This window comes from Ovis aries, chromosome 2 (assembly GCF_016772045.2).
Source record: "Ovis aries strain OAR_USU_Benz2616 breed Rambouillet chromosome 2, ARS-UI_Ramb_v3.0, whole genome shotgun sequence".
In the NCBI taxonomy this organism is placed as follows: domain Eukaryota; kingdom Metazoa; phylum Chordata; class Mammalia; order Artiodactyla; family Bovidae; genus Ovis; species Ovis aries.
In genome coordinates, this window is record NC_056055.1 from 51,207,221 (window position 1) to 51,221,518 (window position 14,298).

General features: G+C 44.9%; 1 protein-coding gene across 3 annotated transcripts in view; it reads left to right on the top strand.

The window, feature by feature from the left end:
- The window catches only part of FBXO10 (F-box protein 10), a 42,890-nt gene that overhangs the window by 11,837 nt on the left and 16,755 nt on the right, over positions 1–14,298 (top strand). For 2 of the 3 annotated variants that reach the window (XM_015093138.4, XM_027964409.3), the window contains exons 3-4: positions 8,508–9,098; positions 11,937–12,758. In XM_015093138.4, coding sequence (XP_014948624.2) covers positions 8,514–9,098; positions 11,937–12,758 — 1,407 coding nt within the window. In that variant the 5' untranslated portion in view covers positions 8,508–8,513. The remainder of the gene's footprint in view (positions 1–8,507; positions 9,099–11,936; positions 12,759–14,298) is intronic. The other variant, XM_042243236.2, reaches the window with a different exon arrangement.

The window sequence follows — 14,298 nt, forward strand, 5'->3', positions numbered from 1 at the left end:
CTCCTGCCAGACTTGAGGGTGAGGTCTTTATATTATTTCTGACTCTCTCACAGTGCTTACCATGAGTATTATACATAGCAAATGTTGACCACATACTTGGGTTTTATTTACTTTTTTTTTTTTTTAATTCCACAAGGATCTGTCTCAAAGTGTGGATTCTATAGCTGAGGCTGTTCTAATACTGTACACCAGATAACTGATGATAGTGATCATTCATTCAGCAAGTGTTTATTAAGCACCTACTACGGGCCAAGCATGGTTCTAGGCATCTTACAAAGCAGCTTTCATTTTACTCAGGAGAGACAGACAGTAAGCTGAAGCCTTAAATAAAATGATAAGCTCCTTGAGGGCAGAGTGTCTAGTTGGTTGCAGTGAATTTCTCTACAGCAGGTGTTCAGGTGCTGCATCACCTGGCCACCTGCATCTACGTGTGCCGCCTCGCTCCTCACATGGGTAGTCCCTATGCCGTAACTCAGTACTTCCTCCCATCCCCTGTACCCACCCCACACTCCACTCTCCCAAGAGCATTAGTGAGCTGCAGAGATGCCACTCGAAGTTTTATTCCTGACCCCAACTTGCTAACCCGCCATGATATGCAGTGATCTAAATGGCACAGCCACCACCCTCTTGGAAGCAGTGGCAGCTTGGACGGCACAGCAGTGCTTCGGTTCCGGTACCTTACGTTGACCAGAATTCTGTATGGTTTTCTCAGGGTATTCGCTGCCAGTCTCTCCTTTATCAAGTCCTTTTCCACTTCATGCCATTTAGAGGTTAGGCTGGCAAGGCACTGGTCACCTTCAGTGTCTCTCGTGATCTCACGCCATAGCTTTAAATGGCATTCTGGTCTCTGTTCAAATGTCACTTCCTCGGAGACCTTCCTAGCACAATATTAGACAATTGATGAATATTTGTTGAATAAATGATTTATTTTCCTTTGGAAATTCTCAAAATCCCCATGAAGGATAGCAAGATAGCCATCGTGAGCCTGTTTACAGATAAGGAAACAAGCTCACAGATGTTAAAGGATTTGCCTCAAGTCACGGGACTAGGAAGGGAGAGTTTACTTGTTGAGAGCCAGGTTTCATAGGATTCATCTCCCAAGGGAATGGCCCCTGCCTTCCCCGCTGAGACTGGGGACACTCAGGTGGCCCAGAGGCATGTGGATCCCTCCAGTGTGGTTAGGTAGGGACCTCACAGAAACCTTGAGTTCTCACACTCTTGGGAACACATTTTAAAAGGAACAGTTTGAGCCCTGCCTCGGGACCTGCTCCCTCCCATCTAAACAGATTCCCATTGTTATCAGTTATTTACAGGCACAAGCTCTGGGGAACATTTGTTACTTTTAATTCCATGGCTCAGAAGCCCCAGTGACAAAGAAAAGGGGGAGAGGGCAAAACTTGTATACTCGTCTTAAAATTGAAATATAGTCGGTTTAAAATATTGTGTTAGTTTCAGGTATAGAGAGTGATTTAGTTATTTATTTTTTAGATTATTTTCCATTATGTTGCTATAAGATACTGAATATAATTCTCTGTGCTATATGGTAAATTCCTGTTGCCTGTCTACTTTATGTATGAGTGCTGAGTGCTAAGTTGCTTCGGTTGTATCTGACTCTTTTTGACCCTCAGTTGTATCCAACTCTTTGCAACCCCATGGACCTAGCCTGCCAGGCTCCTCTGTCCATGGGGATTCTCCAGGCAAGAATACTGGAGTGGGTTGCCATGCCCTCCTCCAGGGGATCTTCCCAACCCAGGGATCAAACCCATGTCACCCATGCATCAGCAGGCCGGTTCTTTACCACTAGTGCCACCTGGGAAGCCCACTTTATGTATAGTATGATAGTTTGTTAATCCCATACTCTTAAATTACTCCCCCAACCCTGCCCTTTGGTAACCATGAATTTGTTTTCTATGTGAGTCTATTTCTGTTTTGTGTATATATTTATTTGTATTATTTTGTAGATTCCACATGTAAGTGGTATCATATATTTGTCTTTGTGTGACTTACGTCACTAAGTATGATATTCTCTAGGTCCATCCATGTTGCAAATGGCTGAGTAATATTGCATAGTTGCTCAGTTGTATCCAGCTCTTTGCAACTCCATGGACTGTAGCTTGTCAGGCTCCTCAGTCCATGGAATTTTTCAGGCAAGAATACTGGAGAGGGTAGCCATTCCCTTCTCCAGGGAATCTTCCCAACCCAGGGTCTGAACCTAGGTCTCCGCATTGCAGGCAGATTCCTTATAGTCTGAGCCACCAGGGAATTCGTAATGGCCAAGAATTTTCCATATACACCACGTCTTAAGCCAGTCATGTGTTGATGGACACTTGGAATGCTTCCTTATCTTGGCTAATGTAAATAATGCTACTGTGAACATTGGGGTACATGCATCTTTTCAAATTAAAGTTTTCTCTAGATATATACCCAGGAGTGGGATTGCAGGATCATATGGTAGCTCTATTTTTGGTTTTTTAAGGAACTCCCGTGCTGTTTTCCATAGTGGCTGCACCAATCAACATGCCGACCAACAGTGTAGGAAGATTCTGTTTTTTCCACACCCTCTCCAGCATTTTTTATTCGTAGAGTTTTTGATGATGGCCGTTCTGACTGTGTGACATGACACATCATTGTGGTTTGGATTTGCATTTCTCTAATAATTAGCAATGTTGAGCATCTTTTCAGATGCCTGTTGACTATCTATATGTTTTCTTTGGAGAGATGTCTATTTAGGTCTTTTGTCCATTTTCTGATTGGGTAGTTTTGGTTTTGTTTCATTTTAATATTGAGTTGTTTGTGTATGTGGGGCATTAACCCCTTGTCAGCCACATTGCACATATTTTCTCCTTTTGTAGATTGTCTTTTCATTTTGTTGATGGTTTCCTTTGTTGTGCAAAAGTTAAATGTTGCTTTTATTTCTTTTGCCTTGCGAGACTGATCTAAGAAAACATTGCTACAATTTATGTCAGAGAATGTTTTGCCTGTGTTCTCTTGTGGGGGTTTTATGGTGTCATGTCTTACCTTTAGGTCTTTGAACCATTTTGAGTTTATTTTTGTATGTAGTATGAGGGAGTGCTCTAGTTTCATTGATTGACATGTTGCTGTCCGTCTTTCCTCACACCACTTGTTGAAGAGACTGTCCTTTCTCCATTGTATATTCTTGGCTTCTTTGTCATAAATTAATTTGACTGTAGGTGTGTGGGTTTGTTTTTGGGCTCTCAAGTCTGTTCCATTGGTCTATATGGCTGTTTTTGTGCCAGTGCTATACTGTTTTGATTGCTATATCTTTGTAATATAGTCTGAAGTCTGGAAGGGTTATACTTTCAGCTTTGTTCTTTTTTTCTCAGAATTGGCACTCACTTAGAATTGCTTTGACAATTCTGGATCTTTTGCGGCTCATATAAATTTTAGGATTATTTGTTCTAGTTCTGTGAAAAATATAATTTTTCACAGGTATTTTGATAAGGATTGCACTGAACCTGTAGATTGCTTTGAGTTGTATGGCCATTTTAATAGTATTCATTCCTCCAGTCCAAGAGCATTGGATAGTTTTCCATTTCTTTGAATCATCTTCAGTTTCCTTTATCAGTGTATTATGCTGCTGCTGCTAAGTCGCTTCAGTTGTGTCCGACTCTGTGCGACCCCATGGATGGCAGGCCACCAGGCTCCCCTGTCCCTGGGATTCTCCAGGCAAGAACACTGGAGTGGGTTGCCATTTCCTTCTCCAATGCATGAAAGTGAAAATTGAAAGTGAAGTTGCTCAGTCGTGTCCGACTCCTAGCAACCCCATGGACTTGCAGCCTACCAGGCTCCTCTGCCCATGGGATTGTCCAGGCAAGAGTACTGGAGTGGGGTGCCATTGCCTTCTCTGCAGTGCATTATAGCTTTGAACATATCAGTCTTTCACTTCCTTGGATAAGTTTATTCCTAAGTTGCTTTTTGTTTGCCTTGACATGGTTTTAAACAGGGTTGTTACTTTCTGTTTCTGATATTTTATTGTTAGTGTAAAGAAATGCAACAGATTTCCCTATGTTAATCTTATATCCTGCTACCTTGCTAAATTCATTTATTCTAATAGTTTTTATGTGGAGACTTTGTATAGAGAGAGTATCTTGTCATCTGCAAATAGTGACAGTTTTACCTTTTTTCCAATCTGGATACCTTTTATTTTCTTTGTTGTCTGATTTTTGTGGCTAGAGCTTCCAATACAATGTTGAACAGAAGTGTGAGAGTGGGTATCCTTGTCTTATTCCTGAATTTAGTGGGAAGGCTTTCAGCTTTTTACTGTTCAACTTTTTACTGTTTATTATGTTGGCTGTGGGTTTACCGTAAATATTAATAACTTTTATTATGTTGAGATATAGTCCTTCTATACCTACCTTAGTGAGATTTTTTATTATGAATAGATGTTGCTGCTGCTAATTCGCTTCAGTCGTGTCCGACTCTGTGCAACCCCATAGACGGCAGCCCACCAGGCTCCCTGGTCCCTGGGATTCTCCAGGCAAGAACACTGGAGTGGGTTGCCATTTCCTTCTCCAATCCATGAAAGTGAAAAGTGAAAACGAAGTCTCCCAGTCGTGTCTGACTCCTAGCAACCCCATGGACTGCAGCCTACCAGGCTCCTCCGTCCATGGGGTTTTCCAAGCAAGAGTACTGGAGTGGGGTGCCATCGCCTTCTCCAATGAATAGATGTTGGATTTTATCAAATGCTTTTTCTGTGTATATTGAGATGATCTTGTGGGAATATGTATATGTTTTTTAAGAGTTACCTGGTTATAGAAATCCCTGTTGCTGCATGGATCCCCATGGATTAATGTTGTAAATATATAGTAAATAATGCCAAATGGAACAACAGAGAATGCCAAATGGAACAACAAAGAATGTGACATTTGCAAGAAAGGGAATCGTCTCTGAGCTCAGAGAGTTCCTCAAGGGAGACTTATCAGCTGCAATGAACATTGGGGTACATGTATTTCTTCTAATTACATTTTGCTGTGGATATACAGTCAGGAGTGGGATTGCTGGCTCATATGGTAGCTCTATTTTTAGTTTTTTTTAGGAACGTCTGTACTGTTCTCCTTAGTGGTTGTACCAATTTATGTTCCCACCAACAGTGTAGGAGAGGTTCCTTTTCTCCACACCCTCTCTAGTATTTATTGTTTGTTGACTTTTTGATGATGGCCATTGGCCATTCTGACTGGTGTGAGGTAATACTTCACAGTGGTTTTGATTTGCATTTCTCTAATAATTAGCGATGTTAAGCATATTTTCATGTGCCTCTTGGCTATCTGTGTGTCCTCTTTGGAGAAATGTCTTCTGCCTATTTTTGACTGGGTTGTTTGTTTTTTTGATACTGAGATGCATGAGCTGTTTGTATGTTTTGGAGATTAATCCCACGGTGGTCACCTCACTGGCGAATATTTTCTTCTATTATTTGAGTGTTTTTTTCATTTTGTTTACGGTTTCCTTTGCTGTGCAAAAGCTTTTATGTTTAATTAGGTCCCATTTGTCTATTTTTGTTTTTATTTTTATGACTCTAGGAGGTGGATCCAAAAAGATACTGCTGTGATTTACATCAAAGCATGTTCTATGTTTTCCTCTTAAAAATTTTATAGTAGCTGGTCTTCCATTTAGATTTCTAATCCATTTTGAGTTTGTGTATGGTGTTAGAGAATGTTTGAATTTCATTCTTTTACATATAGCTGTCTAGTTTTCCTAGCATCACTTATTGAAGAGACTCTTTTCTCCCTTATATATCCTTGCCTCCTTTGACATAGATTAATTGACCATAGGTGCTAGGTTCATTTCTGGGCTTTCTGTCCTGTTTGATTTATTGGTTTATACTTCTTTTTTTTGTGGGTGCCACTACCATACTATTTTGATTAGTGTAGCTTTGTAGTATAGTCTGAAATCAAGGCACCTGATTCCTCCAGCCCCATTTTGCTTTCATAAGATTGCTTTGGCTATTTGGAGTCTTTTATGTTTCCATGAAAATTTTAAAAATCCTGTTCTAGTTCTGTGGAAAATGCCATTGGTAATTTGACAGGTATTGCATTGAATCTGTAGATTGCCTTAGGTAGAATAGTCATTTTGACAGTATTGATTCTTCTGATTCAAGAACATGGTATATCTTTCCATCTGTTTGTGTCATCTTCAATTTCTTTCATCAAGATCCTATAGTTTTCAGAGCACAGGTCTTTTGCCTCCTTGTGTGTAGGTCTATATGTGTTAGTTGCTCAGTTCAGTTTAGTTCAGTCACTCAGTCATGTCCGACTCTTTGGTACCCCATGGACTGCAGCACGCCAGGCCTGCCTGTCCATCACCAATTCCCAGAGTTTATTCAAACTCATGTCTATTGAGTCAGTGATGCCACCCAACCATCTCATCCTCTGTCGTCCCTTTCTCCTCCCGCCTTCAATCTTTCCCCAGCATCAGGGTCTTTTCAAATGAGTCAGCTCTTCGCATCAGGTGGCCAAAGTATTGGAGTTTCAGCTTCAACATCAGTCCTTCCAATGAATATTCGGGACTGATTTCCTTTATGATTGACTGGTTGGATCTCCTTGCAGTCCAAGGGACTCTCAAGAGTCTTCTCCAACACCACAGTACAAAAGCATCAATTCTTCAGCGCTCAGCTTTCTTTATAGTCCAACTCACACATCCATACATGACTACTGGAGAAACCATAGCCTTGACTAGACGGACCTTTGTTGACAAAGTAATGTCTCTGCTTTTTAATATGCTATCTAGGTTGGTTATAATTTTCCTTCCAAGGAGTAAGTGTCTCTTAGTTTCATGGCTGCAGTCACCATTTACAGTGATTTTGGAGCCCAGAAAAAATAAAGTCTCTCACTGTTTCCATTGTTTCCCCATCTATTTGCCATGAAGTGATGGGAGTGGATGTCATGATCTTAGTTTTCTGAATGTTGAGCTTTAAGCCAACTTTTTCACTGTCCTCTTTCACTTTCATCAAGAGGCTCTTTAATTCTTCTTCACTTTCTGCCATAAGGGTGGTATCATCTGAGTATCTGAAGTTATTGATATTTCTCCTGGCAATCTTGATTCCAGCTTGTGCTTCATTCAGCCCAGCATTTCTCCTGATGTACTCTGCATATAAAATTAAAAGTTAGTTGCTCAGTCAGGTTCAACTCTTGCAGTCCCATGCACCTGTAGCTCACCAGGCTCCTCTGTCCATGGGATTCTCTAGGCAAGAATACTGGAGTTGCCATTTCCTTCTTCAGGGGATCTTCCCAACCCAGACATCAAACCCCAGTCTTGTGCATTGCAGGCAGATTCTTTACTGTCTGAGCCACCAGGGAAGCCCCTTTGCCTCCTTAGGTAAGTTTATTAATAGGTATTTTATTCTTTCTGATGCAGTGGTAAATCAAATAGTTTCCTTAGTTTCTCTTTCTGATCTTTTGTTGTTAGTGTATAGAAATGCAAGAGATTTCTGTGTCCTGCAACTTTACCGAATTCATTGATTAGCTCTAGTATTTTTCTGGTAGCATCTTTAGGATTTTGTAAGTATAGTATCATGTCATCTGCAAACAATGATAGTTTTACTTCCCTTACAATTTGGATTCCTTTTATTTCCTTTTCTTATGTGATTGCTGTGGTTAGGACTGTGTTGAATAAAAGTGGCAAGAGTGGACATCCTTGTCTTGTTTCTGATCTTAGAGAAAATGCTTTCATCTTTCCACTGTTGAGGACAATGTTAGCTTTGGCTTTGTCATATATGACCTTTGTTATGTAGAGGTAAGTTCCCTCTGTGCCCACTTTTTGAAGAGGGTTTTTTTAAAATCACAGATGGGTGTTGAATTTTATCAAAAGCTTTTTCCGCATCTTTTGAGATGATCATATGGTTTTTATCCTTCAATTTTTTCATGTAGTGTATCACACTGATTATTTTGCATTTATTGAAAAGTCTTTGCATCCCTGGGATAAATCCCACTTGGTCACCATGTATGGTCCTTTTAATATGTTGTTGGATTCAGTTTGCTAGTATTTTGTTAAAGATTTTTGCATCTATGTTCATCAGTGATATTGCCTTGTAGTTTTATTTTCTTTTTTTGTTTGGTATCTTTGTCTGGTTTTGATATCAGAGTGATGGTGGCCCCATAGAATGATTTTGGAAGTATTCCTTCCTCTACCATTTTTTGGAATAGTTTCAGAAGGACAGGTGTTAACTCTTCTCTAGATGTTTGCTAGTATTCGCCTGTGAAGCCATCTGGTCCTGGATTTTTGTTTGTTGGAAGTTTCTTAATCATGGTTTCAATTTCAGTACTTGTGATTGGTCTGTTTTTATGTTTTTCTATTTCTTCCTGGTTCAGTCTTGGAAGATTGTTCCTATCTATGTATTTGTCCATTTCTTCTAGGTTTTCCATTTTATTGGCATAGTTGCTTGTAGTAGCCTCTTACAATCCTTTGTATTTCTATGGTGTCGGGATATTTTAAGAAAGGGGACCATAAGCAGGGTAGACAAAAACCTCTTTTGTTCTGTGTCTGTGTCCCAGGTGACCATGGAGGCTGGCGGCCTCCCCCTGGAGCTGTGGCGCATGATCTTAGCCTACCTGCCCCTTCCTGACCTGGGCCGCTGCAGCCTGGTGTGCAGGGCCTGGCGTGAACTGATCCTCAGTCTCGACAGGACTCGCTGGCGGCAGCTGTATCTGGGCTGTGCTGAGTGCCGCCATCCCAACTGGCCCAACCAGCCCGATGTGGAGCCTGAGTCTTGGAGGGAGGCCTTCAAGCAGCATTACCTTGCCTCCAAGACCTGGACCAAGAATGCTGCCATCTTGGAGACCTCTGTCTGCTTTTCTCTGTTTCGCCGGAGGAGGACGCGCCGGACCCTGAGTGTCGGGCCAGGCCATGAGTTTCACAGCCTAGGCAGTGCCCTGGCCATGTCCAGCCTGTTTGACCGAATCCTGCTGTTCCCAGGTCTGCACGAAGAGCAAGGTGAAATCATCCTGAAGGTGCCTGTGGAGATTGTAGGCCACGGGAAGCTAGGCGAAGTGGCCCTGCTGGCCAGCATTGACCAGCAGTGCTCGACCACACGCCTGTGCAACCTTGTCTTCATGCCGGCCTGGTTCTCACCCTTCATGTTTAAGGTGGGTGTCCACCTCCGATGATGGCCTCTCCCAGCCTGACCCTGAGTCTTGGCCGCTTCTCAGTGGGTTTGTAACCCCTTTTTTGTTGGAATTGAGAGTTCAGTCATTATTCCTATATAACACAGTCCTCTTGAGTTCTATACCAGTTGAGAAGGAGGCGCGGGAATCAGTAAAGATCAACATTCTGCTTTGTTCCCTCACTGGAGGTCAAAATTGCCTTGTACTTCTTCCCTTCCAAACTGGACCACCTGGGGCCACAGCTACAGCAGCCAGGTGGGAAAGCCAGGTTCTAGGAGCATGCTGCATGGTGACAGGCAGCCTTCCCAGAGAGATGGCCAAAGAGGGGACGCTCTGCAGGCCAGTGACCTTCAGAAAGTTAGCCCCACTCTGGGGAGGGTCAAGGAAGGTCTGGCTTTTGCCAAGAGTGACTGGAGGGAGAGTCGGAAAATATCAGAACATAGTCCTTCTAGGGACAGAGCAGTTGTTTTCAGAGACAAGCACGGTAGCTTTTTGGTAGCTCCTGGCAGAACAGTCTGCAGCTTTTACATTGCTTAGAAACTGACTACAGTGCATGGATTTTGTACTTTGTCAACAAAAATTACACCACCTCTATTCTACCAGTAACGACCAGATTATCTGTCAGGTTCATAATGATCTTTATGGCACCGCTCATTGACGATGTGCTTACTGGGTGCCAGGCATGTCCTTACAGCACGATTAAGATGGGTAGTGTCAGCTGGCTTTACAGACAAGCAAACGGAGCCTCAGCAAGGGTCTCAGACTTTGTAAGGGACAGAACTAGGGTTCAAAACCTGTAATCATAATACAGGTGACTTTGCATCGGTGGTCTCACAACAAACTTGTGGTAGACAGAGGAGATGTGTCCCCATTTTGCAGATGAGGGACACTGAGGCTCAGAGACACTGAGTAACTTTCTCAAGTGGATAATTAGGTTAGACCTCAAATCTAGGCCTTTGAGCCTAAGCACTTTTGAAATTACATTGTACTGTCTTCCGTGAAGCTTGAAAGGCTGCTTGCTAATTAGACCTAGAACATTTCAGAAGGACTGATGAGGTCTTCCACTGCTGATCTACAGACCCAAAAGAATTGTTCATTTCCGCACCCTTCACATTTCATAGACGTTTATTCTTGGAGTAAGATGTTCATTTCAGCCTCTGCTTCCCCCTCATCAGTGTAGCCACAGATCTTCAAGGGGTAGGTCTTGGCCGTAGATGTCTTCGTAGCTCAGCCCACTTCCTGCCTCAGTGCTTGGCATATATTAGTGCTCAGTCCATGACTGTCTTTTAACCAACAACAGGACAAGGGGCCAGAATCACCCTGCCTGAAAAAATGCCAAGGCCAGGGTGATTTCACAGCTGTTTATATGACTTTTGAGGAGAACCCTGGCAGTGTCTTTGCATCTCTAGAGAGCCCGTGTTTTTCTACAGAAGGGACCAAGTAAGAAAAAATAGACTTAAATTGCATCAGGAAAAAGTTAGGTTAGCCCTAGGGAAGAACTAGACAGGTTGAGGGGAGTTAAGTCCTGGGACAAGCTCTCAAGGGAGACCACTGCTGGAGAATGTAAAATTGTCCAAGGATTACTGAACGGGATCATGGGACCTTCCCTCTTATGGTTCAAATACATCTCATGGAACTTGGTGTGAAATCCAGAAACAGTTATTCTTCAGAAATACAGAGCAGCCAGGCCTCTCTGTGAGGCCTGCAGAGCTGAGGGCTCAAGTAAGTTGTGTCGTGGGGCTCAGCACTCCCCTACCCCAGAGGACTCTACTCTCCACGGTGATAATAGCTGGCTTTTATCACATGCCATCTTTGTGCCTGGCTCCATGCCTGGTGCTTTGTTAGCTTGTGAGCCCTGTATTGTAGACTGAGAAACTGAGGCTTGGAGCAGTGACACGTCGGCCTGAGGTTACACCCTTGGGAGAGGCAGAGCTGGGAGCTGGGCCCTGTGGCCGCACTCATTAGCCTCTGTGCTGCCGGCTGTGGCAAGCCTGCTGTCTCCTGCTCTGGTTGTGCACCAGCTTTAGTTCCCACGCAGACTCCCAGCTCCTCCCATTGCTGGCACAGCCCCTCCTGGCCACCTTGGCCTCTGTCAGCCCTCCCACTTCGCCGGCTCCGTCCTGAGTACAGACACTAGGCTGACCTCTGGCGAGCTGCAGTCTGCAGGCTCAGGTGGAGGCTGGCTTGCAGGACCATGGGAGGATGACAGTGAAGGGAGAGTGCTTTGGAGAGTGAGACCCAGTCTCTCTGAAACTGAGGCACCGCGTGGGACCCTTACCCATCAGAGGGCTTGGTAAAATTGGGCTTGCATCCCAGCCAGCTCCTGGGTCTGTGGAAATTGTAAGCATCCCCATCATTTCTAATCATCCCTAGAGTGATAGTTTCCTGGTTCACGTCCAGTATTAACATGTGTGGATTCCGTTTCCCCCATCATCCCTCTGAGCATTCAGCATCTTCCCCCTTCTGCAGATCACCCCCACACTCCTTATCCTAAGTGCTTCACGAGCATTGGTAGGATTTACTTGAGATTTGAGGGGTTGGGGAAGGGCCCTGCTGCAGAGTGAACTTTTCTGCTGTTCTCCATTTCCACTCCTGTCCCCGCCCTTTGGGACTGGAGAGAGAGAAGGGCAGGCAGCTTCATCACGCAGAGCAGCTCCCGGTTCCTCCGGGGCTGGCAGACATGCACCCTGTGGGGAAGGGAACATGACCAGCAGAACAGAAGGCCTCCCGAGGCACCACCCGCTCTGGAGCAGTCAGAGCTCTGACAAGCAAAACAGATCTTATCCCTGTTACACCCACTGTCTCTCTCTCATCCCCCAGACAACTTCAGGTCACGTCCAGTTTGACAACTGCAACTTCGAGAATGGGCACATCCAGGTCCACGGCCCAGGCACCTGCCAAGTGAAGTTTTGCTCCTTCAAGAACACTCATGTCTTTCTGCACAACGTGCCCCTGTGTGTCCTGGAAAACTGTGAATTCGTGGGCAGTGAAAACAACTCAGTGACTGTCGAGGGCCACCCATCCTCAGAGAACAACTGGGCCTACACGCACCTCTTAGGGCTCATCAGGTCCTCTCCTGGTGTGCTCCCTACCGAGGACTCAGACTCTTTAATGTCCCTCGACCTGGAGAGCAGGGACCAGGCCTGGAGCCCGAGGACCTGTGGCATTGTCATTGAGGGCAGCCAGAGCCCCACCAGCCTAGCCACCGGCTCCCCCACGGCTGGCTCACAGGAGGCAGAGGTGGGCAGCAATGGGGAGAGGGTGGCCCGGACCCCAGACAGCAGCGATGGAGGCCTGAGTCCCAGCGGTGAGGACGAGGACGAGGACCAGCTCACATACAGACTGTCCTACCAAGTGCAGGGCCCACGGCCGGTCCTGGGGGGCTCTTTTTTGGGCCCACCGCTGCCTGGAGCCTCCATCCAGCTGCCCAGCTGCCTGGTGCTGAACTCCCTGCAGCAGGAGCTGCAGAAGGACAGGGAGGCCATGGCACTGGCCAGCTCTGTGCAGGGCTGCCTCATCCGCAAGTGCCTCTTCCGGGACGGCAAGGGAGGTGTTTTTGTTTGCTCTTACGGCCGAGCCAAGATGGAAGGAAACATCTTCCGGAACCTGACTTACGCGGTGCGGTGTATACATAATAGCAAGGTGCTGTCATAGGCTTACTGTGCAGACCCATGAGGCCTCACTAGGTCACCAGGAACATGACTTTTGAGTAGTGAGAGGGCTTCAGTGGTTGTATGCAGGAGGGCTTGGATGGAGCTAGTCTGTACTGTTTTAAAAGTCATCATCTCTTAAGCTTATAATGCACACTTGCCCCATGTCCATCATCTGTCTTGAATGAGGCAGAGCTGTCCTGGTAAGGAGTTTCTGGTATCCCCATTCATCCTTAGTCTTGGGTAGGTGTGTCCATGGGTTTAGGACCTTGGCAGTGGGCCCTTTGCAGTGGTCCTGCCTCACCTCCTGCACTAGGAGGGGAATTCTAACCCCTCAAGACCAAAACATTTTCCTCCCACATCCCTGAGGGATAAAGGATTTATTGTTTTTCTGTCTTCCACGACCCCCCATGAGAGCCACAGGGTTTGCAGCTCTTCACCCAGCTGCTTAAAGCTTGTTCTCTGGGAAAATGAGGGGGGAAATCCAAGAGGGGCTTAGTGCTTTTTCCAAAGTGACTGTTCTTTCCCACCAAGTGCCCAGCAGGAAGGAGGCATCTCTGGCCTCTTGTCCGGCCCTCAGCCTTTCTCCATGAGCACCTGGGATGATCTGTGGAGAAATGAACAGATGCAACTACTCCTGGGGCTTCTGTGCTCTCACTGATTCACACTTGGCTTTTAACAAGTTGTGAAAACAGTTGGCCAAACTCTTCTTTCTGGCTAGCATGGCACCTGTGTCTTTTCAAACCAGCAGGTACTCCCGTGTCATGTCCTTGGAGGTACCTTTTTCCCTTAGATTCCAGGCTCAGTGGTGGTCCTGCAACCTCAGCTCTCATGGATTCAGAGATTCTTCTTGTGGGAGCAATACTCTTTCTAACTTTCTCCATCATAAGCAGAAAGCGTCTCCTTGAAATTGTACTTGTATTATACTTTACCCCTCCCAGGACTTATCTCTAATGTAATATATTGTTTATTGTTAGTACACAATTTACCTTCACATAATATATTTTATTATTAATACACAGTTTTTAAAAAAACATAAAATATAAAAAGAAAGTATAAGTGGCAGTACACCCTCTTAATAAGCTGTGTGCCAGGTTATGGTATCTTGTTTTAAAGAGGCTTCCTTATCCCTATACCAACATTTCTAACTGTCTCTTAGTTTGGAATTCCAGTGGGTTTTCCACCCCAAGATAATACATTAAGAGAGATGCAGAGTGGGCAAGAATGGGTATTTGTCTTACAAGTGAAAAGCCAAAGGGAAGGTGGGCAAGGAGCGCCTGTGAGTTACCTTACCCTCTAGCATTTCCTTAGGCAGGTGAAGTCCAGCAGAAGTGCCTGTGGAATTGGCACTTGGTTCCATTTAAAGTAGCTGTGCCCTCAGACCTCTGGGGAACTCTTCATGTGGAGTTAGCAGCCTGCCTAATCCCATCTCATCTAAGCATCCCTTCCATCCTACTCTGAGGCTGTGGATGTGGAGCCCAGGGCCAAGCTTCCATCCAGGGTTTAGTGCAGAACAGGTATGAGGTTGGTAC